This window comes from Dasypus novemcinctus, chromosome 2 (assembly GCF_030445035.2).
Source record: "Dasypus novemcinctus isolate mDasNov1 chromosome 2, mDasNov1.1.hap2, whole genome shotgun sequence".
Classification (NCBI taxonomy): Eukaryota; Metazoa; Chordata; class Mammalia; order Cingulata; family Dasypodidae; genus Dasypus; species Dasypus novemcinctus.
The window spans coordinates 114,010,756-114,024,804 of NC_080674.1; the positions used below are offsets into that span (position 1 = coordinate 114,010,756).

Consider the following 14,049-nt stretch of genomic DNA (forward strand, 5'->3'; position numbering starts at 1 on the left):
CTATGCTGATAAGCCTGTGCACCTGAAATAAGAACTAGGCCTAGAGCTGCAGGCTGCCTAAGAGTTAGCTCCTGAGAGCCTCCATGTTGCTGAAATGTGGCCAGTCTCGAAGCCAAACTCAGCATGTAAATGCGTTGCCTTCCCCCCAGCATGGGACATGACTCCCGGGGATGAGCCTCCGTGGGCACCGAGGGATTACTACCAAGTACCAGCTCATGACGTAACTAGAAAATGACCTTGAATAAAAGGGTCAAATTGGACCAGCAGAATATCTCAGTCTACATATAATACCAGGAGTTAAAAATGCTTTTTGACCTGAATAAAAGGGGGAAATGGAAAGGACAAATGAGTTTATATGGCTATGAGTCTCCAAAAAGAGCTGGGTGGTTATCAGAGGGGTTGCCCTTATGCACACCTGAGCAGAGTCCCAGAGACAGATAAAGTAGATACTACCCCAGGTATTGGTTCTTCTGAGGGCTACAGAGACCCACAGGTTCTGTGGTCACGGCAGATGGAGTTCAGTGCCATGTCAGTTGGCACTACTTTGGAGTTTGTGTTTCTTTGTGATGGAGCTGGACTCAGATGTGATCTTTGTCCACAAGCCTTTCCTGTTACTTTTAAGGGATCTGTAGTTGGTGCTGGGGTTTAGTGTATACCCAGGGGACCTGAATCTCTGGACTGACCATGTGATAGCCAAGCCCTGAGCCTCAACAGACTTGCAACTCCTACACTCTGGTTTATTGGACTTACCCCACTCAGCTAACATGGAGGTGAAGAAGGTCAGCCACCACACCAGGGAGCCAAGAGTGCCTACAACTGAAAGCAGGAGAATTGCATCCAGCATCCATGTGGAATTTAAGCCCCCTCTTGACATAGCTGTGGAGTGGACACAACCATTCTAAGGTCCACAGGATGGAGGAATAGAGTATGGATTAGAGTGGACTTACTGATGTTCTATTCATGAACTATTGTGATTAGTAATCGAAGAAAATGTGGCACTGGTGTGTAGAAAGTGGCCATGGTGGCTGCTGAGGGTAGGAAGTGGGAGGAAGCGATGTGATGTGGGGGCATTTTTGGGGGTTGGAGTTGTCCTGGATGGTGCTGCAGGGACAGTTACCAGACATTATGTCCTCCCATGGCCCACTGGGTGGACTGTGGGAGAGTGTGGGCTATGGTGTGGACCATTGACCATGAGGTGCAGCGGTGCTCAGAGATGTATTCACCAAGTGCAGTGAATGTCTCATGATGATGGAGGAGGTTGTTGTTATGGGGGGAGGAGTGGGGTGAGGGTGGTGGGGGGTATATGAGGACCTCATATTTTTTTAATGTAACATTAAAAAAATAAAGACAAAATAATAATAATAATACACAGGATCATGTAGACTTGGTAAAGGGTCGATGGTTTTCATCTGACTTGCAAAGTCTTCCATGGAACAAAAAAGGTTAAAAACCCCTGCTCTAGTAATTACAAACCAATTCCACTGTTCTTCAGAATCTAAGCAAACAGCAGCTTTGCTGTTTTTCCATAGTAATATAATTCTTCACTGGAGTTGTTGTTATTATAGTAGGGCTGTATTACTAAGTAGAACAATCCCAGGAAAAAAAGATAGGATTGTAACACTTAGTATTTACCAAGAGGTTTTCTTTATATGACCCAAAACATTTTTAAGCACCTTCTTGTTGATCAAGAGAGCTGTAACTGGACTTAGGAGGCTGTAAAGGCACATGAGTAAAATCCAGCTCTCTAGACTTTATTCTTAATCCTGTTTGTTTACCAGATTCTCTATATTATGCCGCCTTAAAAAGTCCTCTTCCAGTCAAGCAACTATGCCAAGTAAAACTTCTACCTCTCAGTGTGTTTTAGTTGAATTTAAAGTTGACTACAGTCTTTACAATTCTAATTTCTGGTTCTAGATGCCTCTAAGAGCTAGACCTAAAGTTTTAAGTAATAGACATATATGAAGATCTTTGATTGGCAGTATGGGATATTTTTTCCAGTCTTTAATATTAGCTTTATAAAATGTAGAAGAATCTAGATGACAAAAATGAGAATTTAGCAGACTATAAGGAAGAGATTAGTGTGGAAACATATTACCCATTCTGAGAATTCTTAGGAGTCTGCAAGTCTCATAGCAAAATTGTACCCTGAAAAGCTGTTTTAGTTTTCACATGCCAAAATTACTAAAGAATGGCTCTCAAACTTAGTTTTACTTTTTAACCAGAGAAAATATAAATAACTAAACCATGAATAAAAGTTCCTATTTATTCATATACTTCTTTTCAATTTTTTACAATTATAGTTTGTGATTGATGGTATGATTTTGGCTCATTTCCAAGTCCCTTTTCTTTCCCCGCAGATTCTTTACATCACTGCCCAAGTCTCCCATAAAATATAGAGTCAGACTTGATGGAAAAAGCCTTCAGTCTAGGGAACAGCTTTGAAACTTTGATTTAGTCATAGAAGTAATGACATTTCACCATTATTTTACTTAATTTTTGAAAATATGATACATGTACATGTTTTTGTAAAAAAGTAATATTAAAGTGGTATAAGCCACTCTTTCACTCCTGTCCCTAGCTACCTAGATCCCCTTCCCAGAGTCAAATACTCATCTTTTTGTATATAATATTCTTCTCAGAGATATCCACCCCCTATTTTCATTTAGCACAAAATGGTAATTTACTTTATGAAGTTCAGCAAAATTGTCACCATTCTCAGTCCCAGCTGTCACCAAAGTAATGTGTTTATAAAGAGCAAATTGAATACTTTGCTTCTCCTAAGAAATAAAATAATCTATTCAATTATTGAGGTTTTTTTCCTTTTGTCACCTGGGAATTTGGGTTGTTCACCCTCTAATTATTGTGATGTGACTAAGTACTCTGAACTGTGAGGAAGGCAGGATTGGTGCTGTAAAGTGTCCTGGATCACCCTCCAGGGACCAGGTTTCTCAACCATTTATGTCATTAGCATTGTGACCTTGGTAAGCCATTTACTTCTCTGCACCTGTTTTCTAAAGTGGGAATGAAAGTACCTTTTCCCCTGAAAGAGGATTGTGAGGATCAAATGAGAGATGGAAAGATAGCAAATTCCTATTAAAAAATTACCTTTCGCCAATTAAAGTAATCCAGCAAAACCAGGTTAACTTAAAGGTTATAAAGTTAGGTAATAAGTTTATCACTTTTGGAGTGTGAGTTTGGCTTTTCTGTAGCATGCCTTTCTTGATTTCTACCCCGATTATTACCTTACCAAAAAAAAAAAAGAAGAGAGTTAGAGAGGTTTGACTCCATATGCACTCTGTATATTTGTACTTTCTTGAAAAACTTATTAGTCTTAACTTGTAGCCATTGAATGACTTTCATGTAAAGTACTAATTTTTTTTGGTGCCAAACTTGAAGAATTGATATTCAGACAAGAAAACTAATCTCACAAGTCAGCATAGTCAATACCTATAATTACCGTCTTCTAAGAAGGAAGCTAATTCACACAGCTGGAGATGATAATCACTAAGCACTCTCTGAACTCTGACGTCAGAACTGTTATCAGAGCACAGCCATACTCTCTGTTTTCATTTTACTTTTTTCAATAAAGGCAAAGGGCCATCGTACTTGAAAGTAACAAGCCACTTTTGGAGTAGGGCATTTATAGATACTAGAATGGCAAAGGAAAGGCAGGAAGCTGCAAGAGGGATAGAAAATGAAACCATCTAAGAATCCATTAGCACATGCAAATGGAATTTAGCTAGAATAGTTTATGCTCACTATGCAAAATTAAAATAAAAAGACATGTTGGGAAAAATCTTGGAACTTCTTAGCTCCTTGAAAATTAGAAAAGATTTTCCTGCCTTCCCTCCTTGATTTTATATCCATCTTCAGAAAACATCTTACATTGGTTTTACATCTTTAATTCTCTAAAAAACTACCAAAAAAAGCTAAGATCTTAGCTCATATGGCTCAGTAAAACAGGTGCACCAAGATATTTTGACAAAACAAATCACCATGCTATTTAAAGAAGTTCTTATCAGCTGGCTATGTTAATTTCTACTCTATTCAAGATGGATAGAAAAATGTATTTTCCTTAAGTGAAAATGAGAAAATGAGACTTTTAAACATGTAAGAATATCTGTAAGCAGTGATGAGTGAAAAATTGAAGTTAAAAACTTTCCTTATTGATTTAGGTTTGTTTGTAATTTTAGTGGAAAGAAAATTATGTAAGCAGAAGACAGAATGGCAGGAATCTAACTTATAGGCACTGAAGTATGCATATTTATAGTTTTTTAAACTATATATCCCATGCAGATAACACAGAAAGAGTAAGTTTGCACATTGGCTGAATATTTATTCCTGGTAGAGGGAAAAGTGATTTAGAAGCCAGTTTGGTTAGACCAGCAGTCTGAAGATTGGTCATTTAATTATTAATCTTACTAGTCCTGGAAAGTAAAACCAGTGAATAGAAATAGGTGTCTAATTGAGTTCCTTTGATAAGTTTAAAATATACTAATATGTGACCAGTTTAGACATACATAACCAGAAACAGTCACCTACTTGTCCACCCTGCCTTACCTGGAAATGGTTGTTCCTTTCCCAGGGAGATACAGTTCTGAGAGTGACGTGTGGAGCTTTGGCATCCTCCTCTGGGAGACCTTCAGCTTGGGGGTCTGTCCATACCCTGGAATGACAAATCAGCAAGCACGAGAGCAAGTGGAAAGAGGTGAGCTGAAGACATGATTTAATTTTACTCGCATCCAGCCCCCAGGCGCAGTGCTTTGGCCAGATTTCCTGGAGGGGGTAGGGGTGTGGGCATGACAATATCATTTGTGTATGTAGTAGAGAGCAGAGGTATTAGATAAAGCTGCCTTTGAGCTTCATAAATGGTATGGCTCTTATCCAACAAGAACTTTAGAGAATTCCAATACTTTGAAAATAGACAGCTCTGGACTTTCTTCTACCCTCCTCTTCTGGGCATGACATCTGCAAGGTCAAACCTTTCAGTATCTTCAAGGAAAATGGTTATGCCCACTACATACCATTAGTATTAAAATATATAACAATATATAATTATGGTACATATAATTAATATTATTGGAAATTGAAATATAGTTAGTCTTCAGGAAGAAGTTTGAGAATTCTGTAACACTTCTGAAGAAATGCTGTAATATTCCTACATCAGAAATGGTAATAATGAGATGACACCCTAACATGCATTTGTATAGTTTTCAACAAAATGACAGTGCCCTAACATCAGGCCCTCAGGGGCATGGTTGTAAAATTGGGTGTAGGAGGATGACTTTCTAGCTGCCTTCCTGCCTTCTCCTAACCTCCCACAGACATTGTACTTCCTGAAGCAAACACATAGCTGTACATACACACTATCAACACACTGCTCTGGCATTGCAGACAGCTTTGAAAATAAGATTGTTCTTATTTATGACTTGTATTTGTTTATTTCACTTCTTATATTTATTTCACTTCTGAATTCATGTTTATAAATCCTTATCCTCACTTCATCTTCAGAAACTGATTATAGAGTCAGATTTTTAACTCTGCCTACAGCATCTAAAAGCAAGTTCTGAAAAATACTTAGAACTAAGATATGCAGTTGTATTTTGTGTGTCTTACATCAGACCATTTTGATAAGCAAAAAAATGCCTTCTTTAAACTAGAGGGTAATCCTTTGATTCTGTAGCACTGAATCATGTGTATCAGTTTGCCATGAAACGGACTATTTCTGTTACACCTACAACATAAGATACTAAAGTTTAAAAACTGCATAATGTCCTGTGTGAACATTTATATCTCATCTCTGTTCCTCTTCTCTTGGGTCTTCAGGATACCGAATGTCAGCCCCTCAGCACTGCCCAGAGGATATTTTTAAAATAATGCAGAAGTGTTGGGATTATAAACCTGAAAACCGCCCCAAGTTCGGTGAACTTCAGAAAGAGCTCACTGCCATCAAAAGGAAAGTCACATAGTAAAAGAAACCATGCCAAGCCTTCCGGACTCCATCTTCCAGCAGAATAATATTGTTGTTCTCATTAGCAATGAATTTATACCACATTACCCACAACAGTCATCTAAGGTTATTTTTTTATTAACTTTTTAAAAAAAATATGTTCCACTTTTTAAAACGTCAAATGGAAATGCATTCCAGAAATACCAAGGGCTTTATTAGTTAATCACAGAAATCCTGTCATTTCAGGCCACTGTAAATAGAAAAGCACAGGTTCTAAATGTGAGTGATAACACGTTGTCTTTTTCATATGAGTCCATTGATGTTTCTCAAAGGTTTTCTTCTTCAGGCACAGTTCGTGGGCTGCCGTCCTTCACTACAGACACCTACTGTATGGTGCTATAAACTGCATCTAACGCCCTGCTTGCAGGAGACATTCCAGTCAAAGTTGGTTTCACTCTAGTGACACAAGATACTTTTAAATGCCATTTTATATTGGGGATTATTTGGAACCCCTAAGGTTTTCTTTTTTTGCCAGAAATAAGCCCGGTTTAAGAATCGTCACGTTCCAGCTTTATTAGTAAGGTTGTTTATCCCTCCTCCTTTGTCCCAAGGTCAGAAAACTGTGATGAAATATCCTTAAAGAATGTACTCTTAGGGGTGAGGCTTTTCAAGGTCATGGAGAGCTGTGACCGCAAAAAGTTTGAACGAAAGGGTGTTCTGGAGAAAAGAGTGGTGATCACAGTAGAAAAGAAAAGGAAAATGTCAAGTCAGCCTTCTTATCTACTTATGCCTTTATAAACATAAACCTACACACACACACACACACACACCCTTTTTAAATTTTATGGTCTAAATTCACCAGAAGGTCCTAAGAAATGTTTCAGGAGTTGTTAGATAGAGCCTTCTTACTAGCAGAATTGTTGCAACTTTTTTTTCTTTTTAAAAGAGAAACTGTAAAGCACAAGTCCACAGAAATGGCAAGCAGAAATATGCTAAGTGTCTCCACCTCAAGGCAGCCATTCCCAAATTTAGTTCCCTTCATTTGTACCAGATTCTGGAGTGGTCAGGATTTCTTCTTCCTAGTTCAGACATTCATATGTATACACATGTGCACACACACTACCAAGGAGCAAAGCAGGTGGGAATGAAGTGGACAGTTAAGAAGACAAGTGAACATTAATGGGGGGAAATGAAGTTATTAGGAGAAAGACATAGGGACAGACATCCTATTTCCACTTGACCCTTTCATTTACCCTTATTCTGTCACCTGGAGATTCTTTGATTTGCTGACATATATTTCCAAAGATGGCCGTGTGGATAAAATGTAATAGAATTAAAACTAGGATTCTGTTGAGCTGAATTTTAGGTGCATCCGGAGAACTTATCCCATGCTCTAAATATAGTTGCCTCTCGGGATAAATAAATGCAAGAGATAGTTATATTCAAGGGTAAATGTGGCCTGGGGGCCTTTTTATTATATACAGCACCTTAGTGAATATTGATCTATATTCATTGGAAGAGCTTAAAGAATAGAAATTTCCTCCTGCCCTCCCTAGCTCTTTGTCTATGAATATCAGTGCACAGAACTCACACCAGTATTTTAAAGAGTATAAAGGATGATGCTGAAGAGAAAAAATGGCTTGTGTCTATCATTTCAATCTCTTTGCAAGTTTTGTACACATTTAATGATTACTACTACATTCAGACTAAAAGGAAAGAATAACCTTTCCCTCAAAATATGTTGCAGCAGACGAAACAGCTTTTTAATCAGTATGGTTTTCTCTTCTACCAAATGTAAATAAATGGAACCTTCTTTTAATGGCACATACCCTGGTAAATCAAAGCACAGACTTGTGAATTAAACTCAAGTGCACATACACTTGCCAGCTTTCAAAGAATAAAATGGGAAAATTCCACCCCTTTGTCAATATTTCCAAGCAGATCTCTGTTGTCTCTTTTAAGGAAATATTGTTTGTCTCTTTAAAGGAAACAATTTCCCATCACTTAGTGACCTCACTGCTAAGCGCTCAGCAAGGAAAAAGTGATAGTTTTGGCTTTAATTCTGTGAACAAGACCTGAGGTGTCATCCTTGCATACATGAACCTGGCATTGATATTTTACTCATCCAGACTGTTCGAATTTACAATTTACATCATAACTCTGTTTAAGTTTAAAAAGCTTTTCAAAACATCCTGACATCTACAGCATTTAAATTCTACTTTATTTTTTATCTCAAAACAGTGGTATAGTTCAGGATTAGCAACTCATTGGGAGTCTTTCAAGAGCATATCAGTTGTACAGGATATTAAATTTAATATGCAAACCATTTTTAGTTAATTCTGTTATGTTTGAGGCACATTTTATTCATTCCTTCTGTTACTGATAATTATTGGAATTATGTGCTTTAGGAAGCTTTCCCATGCCCAGCCAGCACACATATGAATACTCCTGTGAATTTGTCATTTGATATAAGAAAAGGAGACCTCAAATGCACACAGGGCTGTTACTTGTTTAGTAAGAAAACAGTTGCAACCAAATTTGCCACTGGCCTGAATGTAATTAATTCAGGTCACAAATCTTTGTGTTCTTAATCCAAGAGTTCCATATATTACTCCTGTATAGTTCCTTCAATAATTCTTTAAACTTATGAGTACTGAGGATACAGCACAAGAAATCTGACTCTGACATGCATTTATCTACCTTCAGTCACCACAAGACAAATATTTAAGAAGTTCATCATTTTTCAAGAAAAGAAATCTTTTAATGTCAAGCTTGCATGTATTATCAATATGTGAAGGTTAAAATTAATACTGTATTCCATGTAATACAATACGTGTATTACAATAATACAATACAATACTTCTTTCTCTTCCAGAGAAATAAAAGATTAATAAGTTTTGTTTAAACTTTCAAAAATAGAGGCTTTATTCCAGCCTACCCTGCTAGTAGGTCCCCAATAAAAAGTCTCATGAAGTTGTTTCTCTTTTATCTCCCAAATTTAATATGGGTAATAAAGTTCCCCATCCATACTTCACCATTTATTTCCAACATGCAAAATTATTGACATGTCCTATAGGTAGATCATTATATACCCTGAGCCCAATTGTGTTAGGCATTGTGTGGTATACATTTCACAATTGTTTTCCACTTTAGGGTTATTTTTATTCACTTTGAAAGCAAAGTGAATAAATGTCTATATTATATTCATATCTGTCTGGCTTTACCACTAAAACAATTATAGCTTCGCAACAGTGTTTTTAGACTGTGTCAGGAACTAAGCATTTAAATTATATTCCTCTTCCAGAGGACCTTGTCATGAGATGATAAGCACAAAAATTAGAATGTTAGCAATACATGTCTGAATCATATGTCACTGTTATTCAGAGTTCTCAGTCACAAAATTTTATAATTCTTGTTAGTCCTCAGATGTTCTCAGAAAGTAGCTGAAACTTTACTTAGTATACACTATGTACATTATTTTGTGGCCATGTGTCCTTTGAAGTAGAATTAAGTAATACTTTCTGTCAAGGACTTGTTTGCCTCAGCCTTCTTTTTATACATATTCCCTTTATCACACCATTCATATTTTAGATGTTTCTTATCAACAGAATCGTTTTATCCATAAGCTGTATTCTGAGGTGGTCAGATGCTTCACGTAAAACAGAACATAATGCAAAATAAAAGGAGCAGGCAGTTGAAAAAAAATTTTATGTATTATCTTAACTAAATGGAGTCAAATTCTATATGCAAATCAGTTTATATTTTATTTCCATTATACTGTTGAGTTAGCCTGGAAGTTAAACAAAGATTTTGCCTCTTTTGTTATTCCAATTTGATTATACATGCCAGAATTGTTTTATTAAACATCTTAATTTTATTTTTTTTCCTCTGTTTTGATTAGTTGCATATACAAGTCCTTCCTATAAGGAAGGATACAATATTTGGAACTAACTCTGAAGAGATTCAAATCTTTAATTTCTAATCTGTCTTCCCAAACATTACTATAGAGGCCAGCAAGATGCAAATGTCTAAAAAATAATTTTCTAAGTCATAGTAATGACCCCAGTCACAATTTTATGTTTTTCCTCTCAGCTTTATTCATTCAGAAAGCATTTCTTGAACATCTACCATGTCATGTATAAGGACCCATTCTAAGTGCTAGTTTTTCCAGTATTTTTACTTTGGGTTAATATTTCCTTTTATTATACTCAGTTTCTTGGTCTTTTGCTTTACCAAAATAGAAGAGCCTTTATCATCAGCTTATATTGAATTACTTCAAATTTATTTCAATCAAAAAGTTTCTCTTTGGGTGCTCAGGAAATCCTACCTTATCATGGCCTCCCAGGCATGCATTGATTTACCAAGGTCATCTGAAGGCCCATGATGTGAGGGGCTGTATGGTAGATACAACTTAGAGTCAGAGAAGACCTAGTACTGATCCTTTGTGGGATGATTAGGTGGCAAATGTGGGGATGATTGGCACTATCAATCGAGGCTCTTAGATTTTCCCAAGAGAGAAAGATCAATGTGAGCAGGTATGTCCAGGAAAGCAGCATGTTGACTTAGCCAAGTAAGCTGATCCCCTCCCCACCAAAAAAATGAGAAAACAGTAGCTGTAATTACTCTCCCTTAAACCATTGTACATGTTTAAAAATACTCCATTTTTTTCTGCGTGCCAGTATCTTTTGCTGATTCTTCGACATTCCCATTGTAAGCATCTACAAGTATTTCAGTTGTACAGTGTTATTTCCATGACATTAGAAAAGATGGTAGCAAATTTAAGTCTTCAAGTTCAAAACAAGTAAGTCTACCTAGATACAGACCCCAGTGCTCCATTTCAAAGTGTCACTCAGTGAAAACATCAGTTCTAACCTGTAGTTCTCCAAAGCAGTACCCTTCTCAAAAGGCAAGTATCACACCTTTCTTCTATTTGTTAAAAATTCTTTATGTATGAATAAGCACATTCTAAATGTTCTACACAGCAGATGCTAAAGTGAAATGTGAAGAAACCTAGTTATGAACTCTAATCAAAGCAGTCAAGAAAACACCGTGTTACCTCCATACTGTCAGTTAATGACCTTACAAAAACTACCAACACTTTGGCAATTCATCCGCTCATAGAAAATCATACCTAATTTTGAAAGCACAAGACAGATTCCAATGTGAAGTATCAACATGCTGAGCAACACTGGATAGCAGTGATATGGCCATAAAAGGAAATCCCAATTCTTACATTGCAACAGCAAAAATCTGCATGTGAAAATGAAGTTGACTAGGACATAAAAACTCATTATTAATATTTTCTTCATAAAGCTCTTGTCATATAGTACAACCTTAGTCTTCTTTTGAGTTGCCTGAAGAAGCTTTATAAGCAAGTCCCTAAATTTTCCTGAGCAAGAAGTCAGAGTACCCCTGGAGCAAAAACCATAGAGCTGAAAGGAAACTTGAGATCCGTTAGTACTTACACCCTAGGTAAAAAAGACCATCCTAGCCATGTCTTACTAGCTCATCAATCCATGCTTTTATTTTTAAACCCAGAAGGGGTATGGGGACGGAACTTATGTAGGAACTTGCAAATAATTTGACTTGGTAGAAATAAATTTGGCCAGCCTGCTGTTTAGAAATGCCAGGTAATTGTAAACAAATGCAGAGGGCAAGGTGCTTTGAGCCATGCTTAATATGAATGTGAATCTTTCCTCCCAGACTCAAGTGCAGTAGTTCCTATGATTTACACTATAGGATGCTATAAGGCCCATCCTCCGCCAGTTTGAATTGCAGTCAGAAGACCAATTCCAACAGAAGTGGATTTATTTGCCATAATTGCTCCTCGATGCTATGCTTTTCATACCTGTAATGTATACAAAATATACATCTTTTTATAGAATTCACTACTTGGGCTTTACTATTAGATTGGTTCCAAAAAGTTTACCTGATTTCCCATAACAAATGTATTTTATAATCCACTGACTCTAGGTCCAATACCAGGTATTAATTCTAAGTACCAAATCAAAATCAAACATAAAGGGGGAGTTTAAGGGGAGAAGTCTCAGTTATTTCAGATTCATGACCAAAGTGGCCAAAGACACAAAACTCCTTTTCACTTGACTATACAAAATGTTATTTATCCAATTCTCTCCTATGACATAGCCATATTCTCAACGTGGACTCTTTACTGGCCATTTATATTTGTCATTCTGTGTCATTGAACATTGAGGTTACTCACTGAAACAGCTTCTTCAGTCAGACATCCATAGGTGGCTTATTTTATGTTTACATAGATGAAATTAGATGGCCTAATTAAGCAACATGAGTATAGTGGGAGTTGGTGGTGGGAATTTTGCTGGCTTTATATTTTGGGGTATGTGTGTGTGTGTGTGTGTGTGTTTGGTTTGACTTCTTCTGGTGAGTACCCTAAAGGACTAGAACTTTCTGAAATCATAGCCATATAATCACATAGGATTAAGAAAAACCAGGTAAAGACGGGGGGATACAATCAAGTTGTCAAAGTCCCAAGAACAGCCCTGAATTCTTCAGGAAGCCAAACAAGCCCAAAGATAAATTACAAATGGTGCCCAGGTCATTCAACCATGGGTAGCCCACTGGCTAAGGCCCTGTCATCTTCCTGGCACAGGACCACAGCAAGTGGTTGTGAAGATAAGATTATCTGGGTAACTTCTTCCATCTGATAAGAGACAAGTTTGGGATGCTGGGGTGGAAGTGGGGTCTGCTCTCAGCCCCCATGATATAGATGTTCCATATGCAGGCATCACTTTGAGCAAAGCACTCCTGTGGTTTACAGATTTTTCTTTTAGTGCCAATGTATGGTCAGTTTAATATCAGGTTAAAGCACCTTTAATCTTTTTGTTGTTGTTTTAAAATAATATATGTGTGAAGAAGATAAAAAGAAACACTGGAAATTGGGTGCTTATTCTGAAAAGTTCAAGTGTAAAACACAAGGCCTTTGGTGGGTGCATCTGGCTTTGTAAACAAGGCTGAAAATGAATGAGAGCTAAATATATAAAGCATTTAGTTGCCTGTCATCATTTTTAGCTCAGATCTGTATTTAACACTTATTTATTTGTTAGTTTTTACATTCAGAAGAACTACACTTTGGACTGTGGCTAACATTGTAGGATGTTTTATTTGTTTTCTTTAAAAAAAAAAACACACACTATTTCATCATTTTTGTAAACTTAGACCATTTCGGACTTGCTACCTTTTCTTTTCCAAGATGAATTACCACTCATGGGTCTGCAGAACCTCTTTTTACTGTATTCTTTAAATAAATGTAAAATATTTGTAGCAAATAGTGCCTTATCTTGCTTAATCTTCCCATTGTGTTTATATTTTTCTTTCTTTTTCATGTAAATATACTCTAAGTAGAAGGAAACAATGGAGAGATTTCCATGGCAACTGGCCTCCTAGGGATGTTACAGTACATAAAAATTATTAGCTTTCAGTTTCCCTGTAATTAAGTTTATGAGTTCTGATGATAATAGGGGTGTGTTGTGTTGCTTACATTCCAATCAGTGCTTCCTCTGTTTAGATACCAAAACTGAAATGTAATTCAAGTCCCATTTCTCCACGTGTATTGGTTGGTTGCCAGGTTTTTGTTTTATGACAGTATTAGGTTGGACATAACAAAAGGAGAATGGAGAAAGGTAGCTGAGAGGGATATTCAGAAGAAGCTGAAACCTTCCTTGCCTGTCTCCTGTACAGGGCTGAGCTGGTCACAGCCAAGATGCTTGACTTCTATTTACCCTTCGGTCAGCAAGTCAATAATCTTTCTAAAACTGCATGCTGTTATTTATATAGATTTTGGATGACATTCCAGATATCGTCCATTCATATGCTTCCCCTGCATTCAACCAAGCCCTCTCCTTATCTGCCCTGCTTCTCAAAGACACATGTGTTACTATCCATGAGACAGCCCCTGAGCTGCGTTTGAAAGGCAGAACAAATCCACAATTCCTCTTGGACCCTCCTGACTTCTGCAGAACTCTGACAGACCAGAGCTATGTGTTTCTTGGTGAATTCCTTTCACTGTAGCTCTTAGTGATCTGGAGTTGCATCCTCAACTCCAGCAGATTTGCCTTGTC

At 37.1% G+C, this 14,049-nt stretch overlaps 1 protein-coding gene across 4 annotated transcripts in view; it reads left to right on the forward strand.

Moving 5' to 3' along the window:
* Window positions 1-13,257, forward strand: part of FER (FER tyrosine kinase) — a 574,904-nt gene extending 561,647 nt beyond the window's left edge. For all 4 annotated transcript variants that reach the window (XM_023586245.3, XM_004484087.4, XM_004484088.3 and 1 more), the window contains 2 exons: window positions 4,586-4,708; window positions 5,827-13,257. In XM_023586245.3, the coding sequence (XP_023442013.1) occupies window positions 4,586-4,708; window positions 5,827-5,969 (266 nt within the window). In that variant the 3' untranslated portion in view covers window positions 5,970-13,257. The remainder of the gene's footprint in view (window positions 1-4,585; window positions 4,709-5,826) is intronic.
* The last annotated feature ends 792 nt before the right edge of the window (window positions 13,258-14,049 follow it).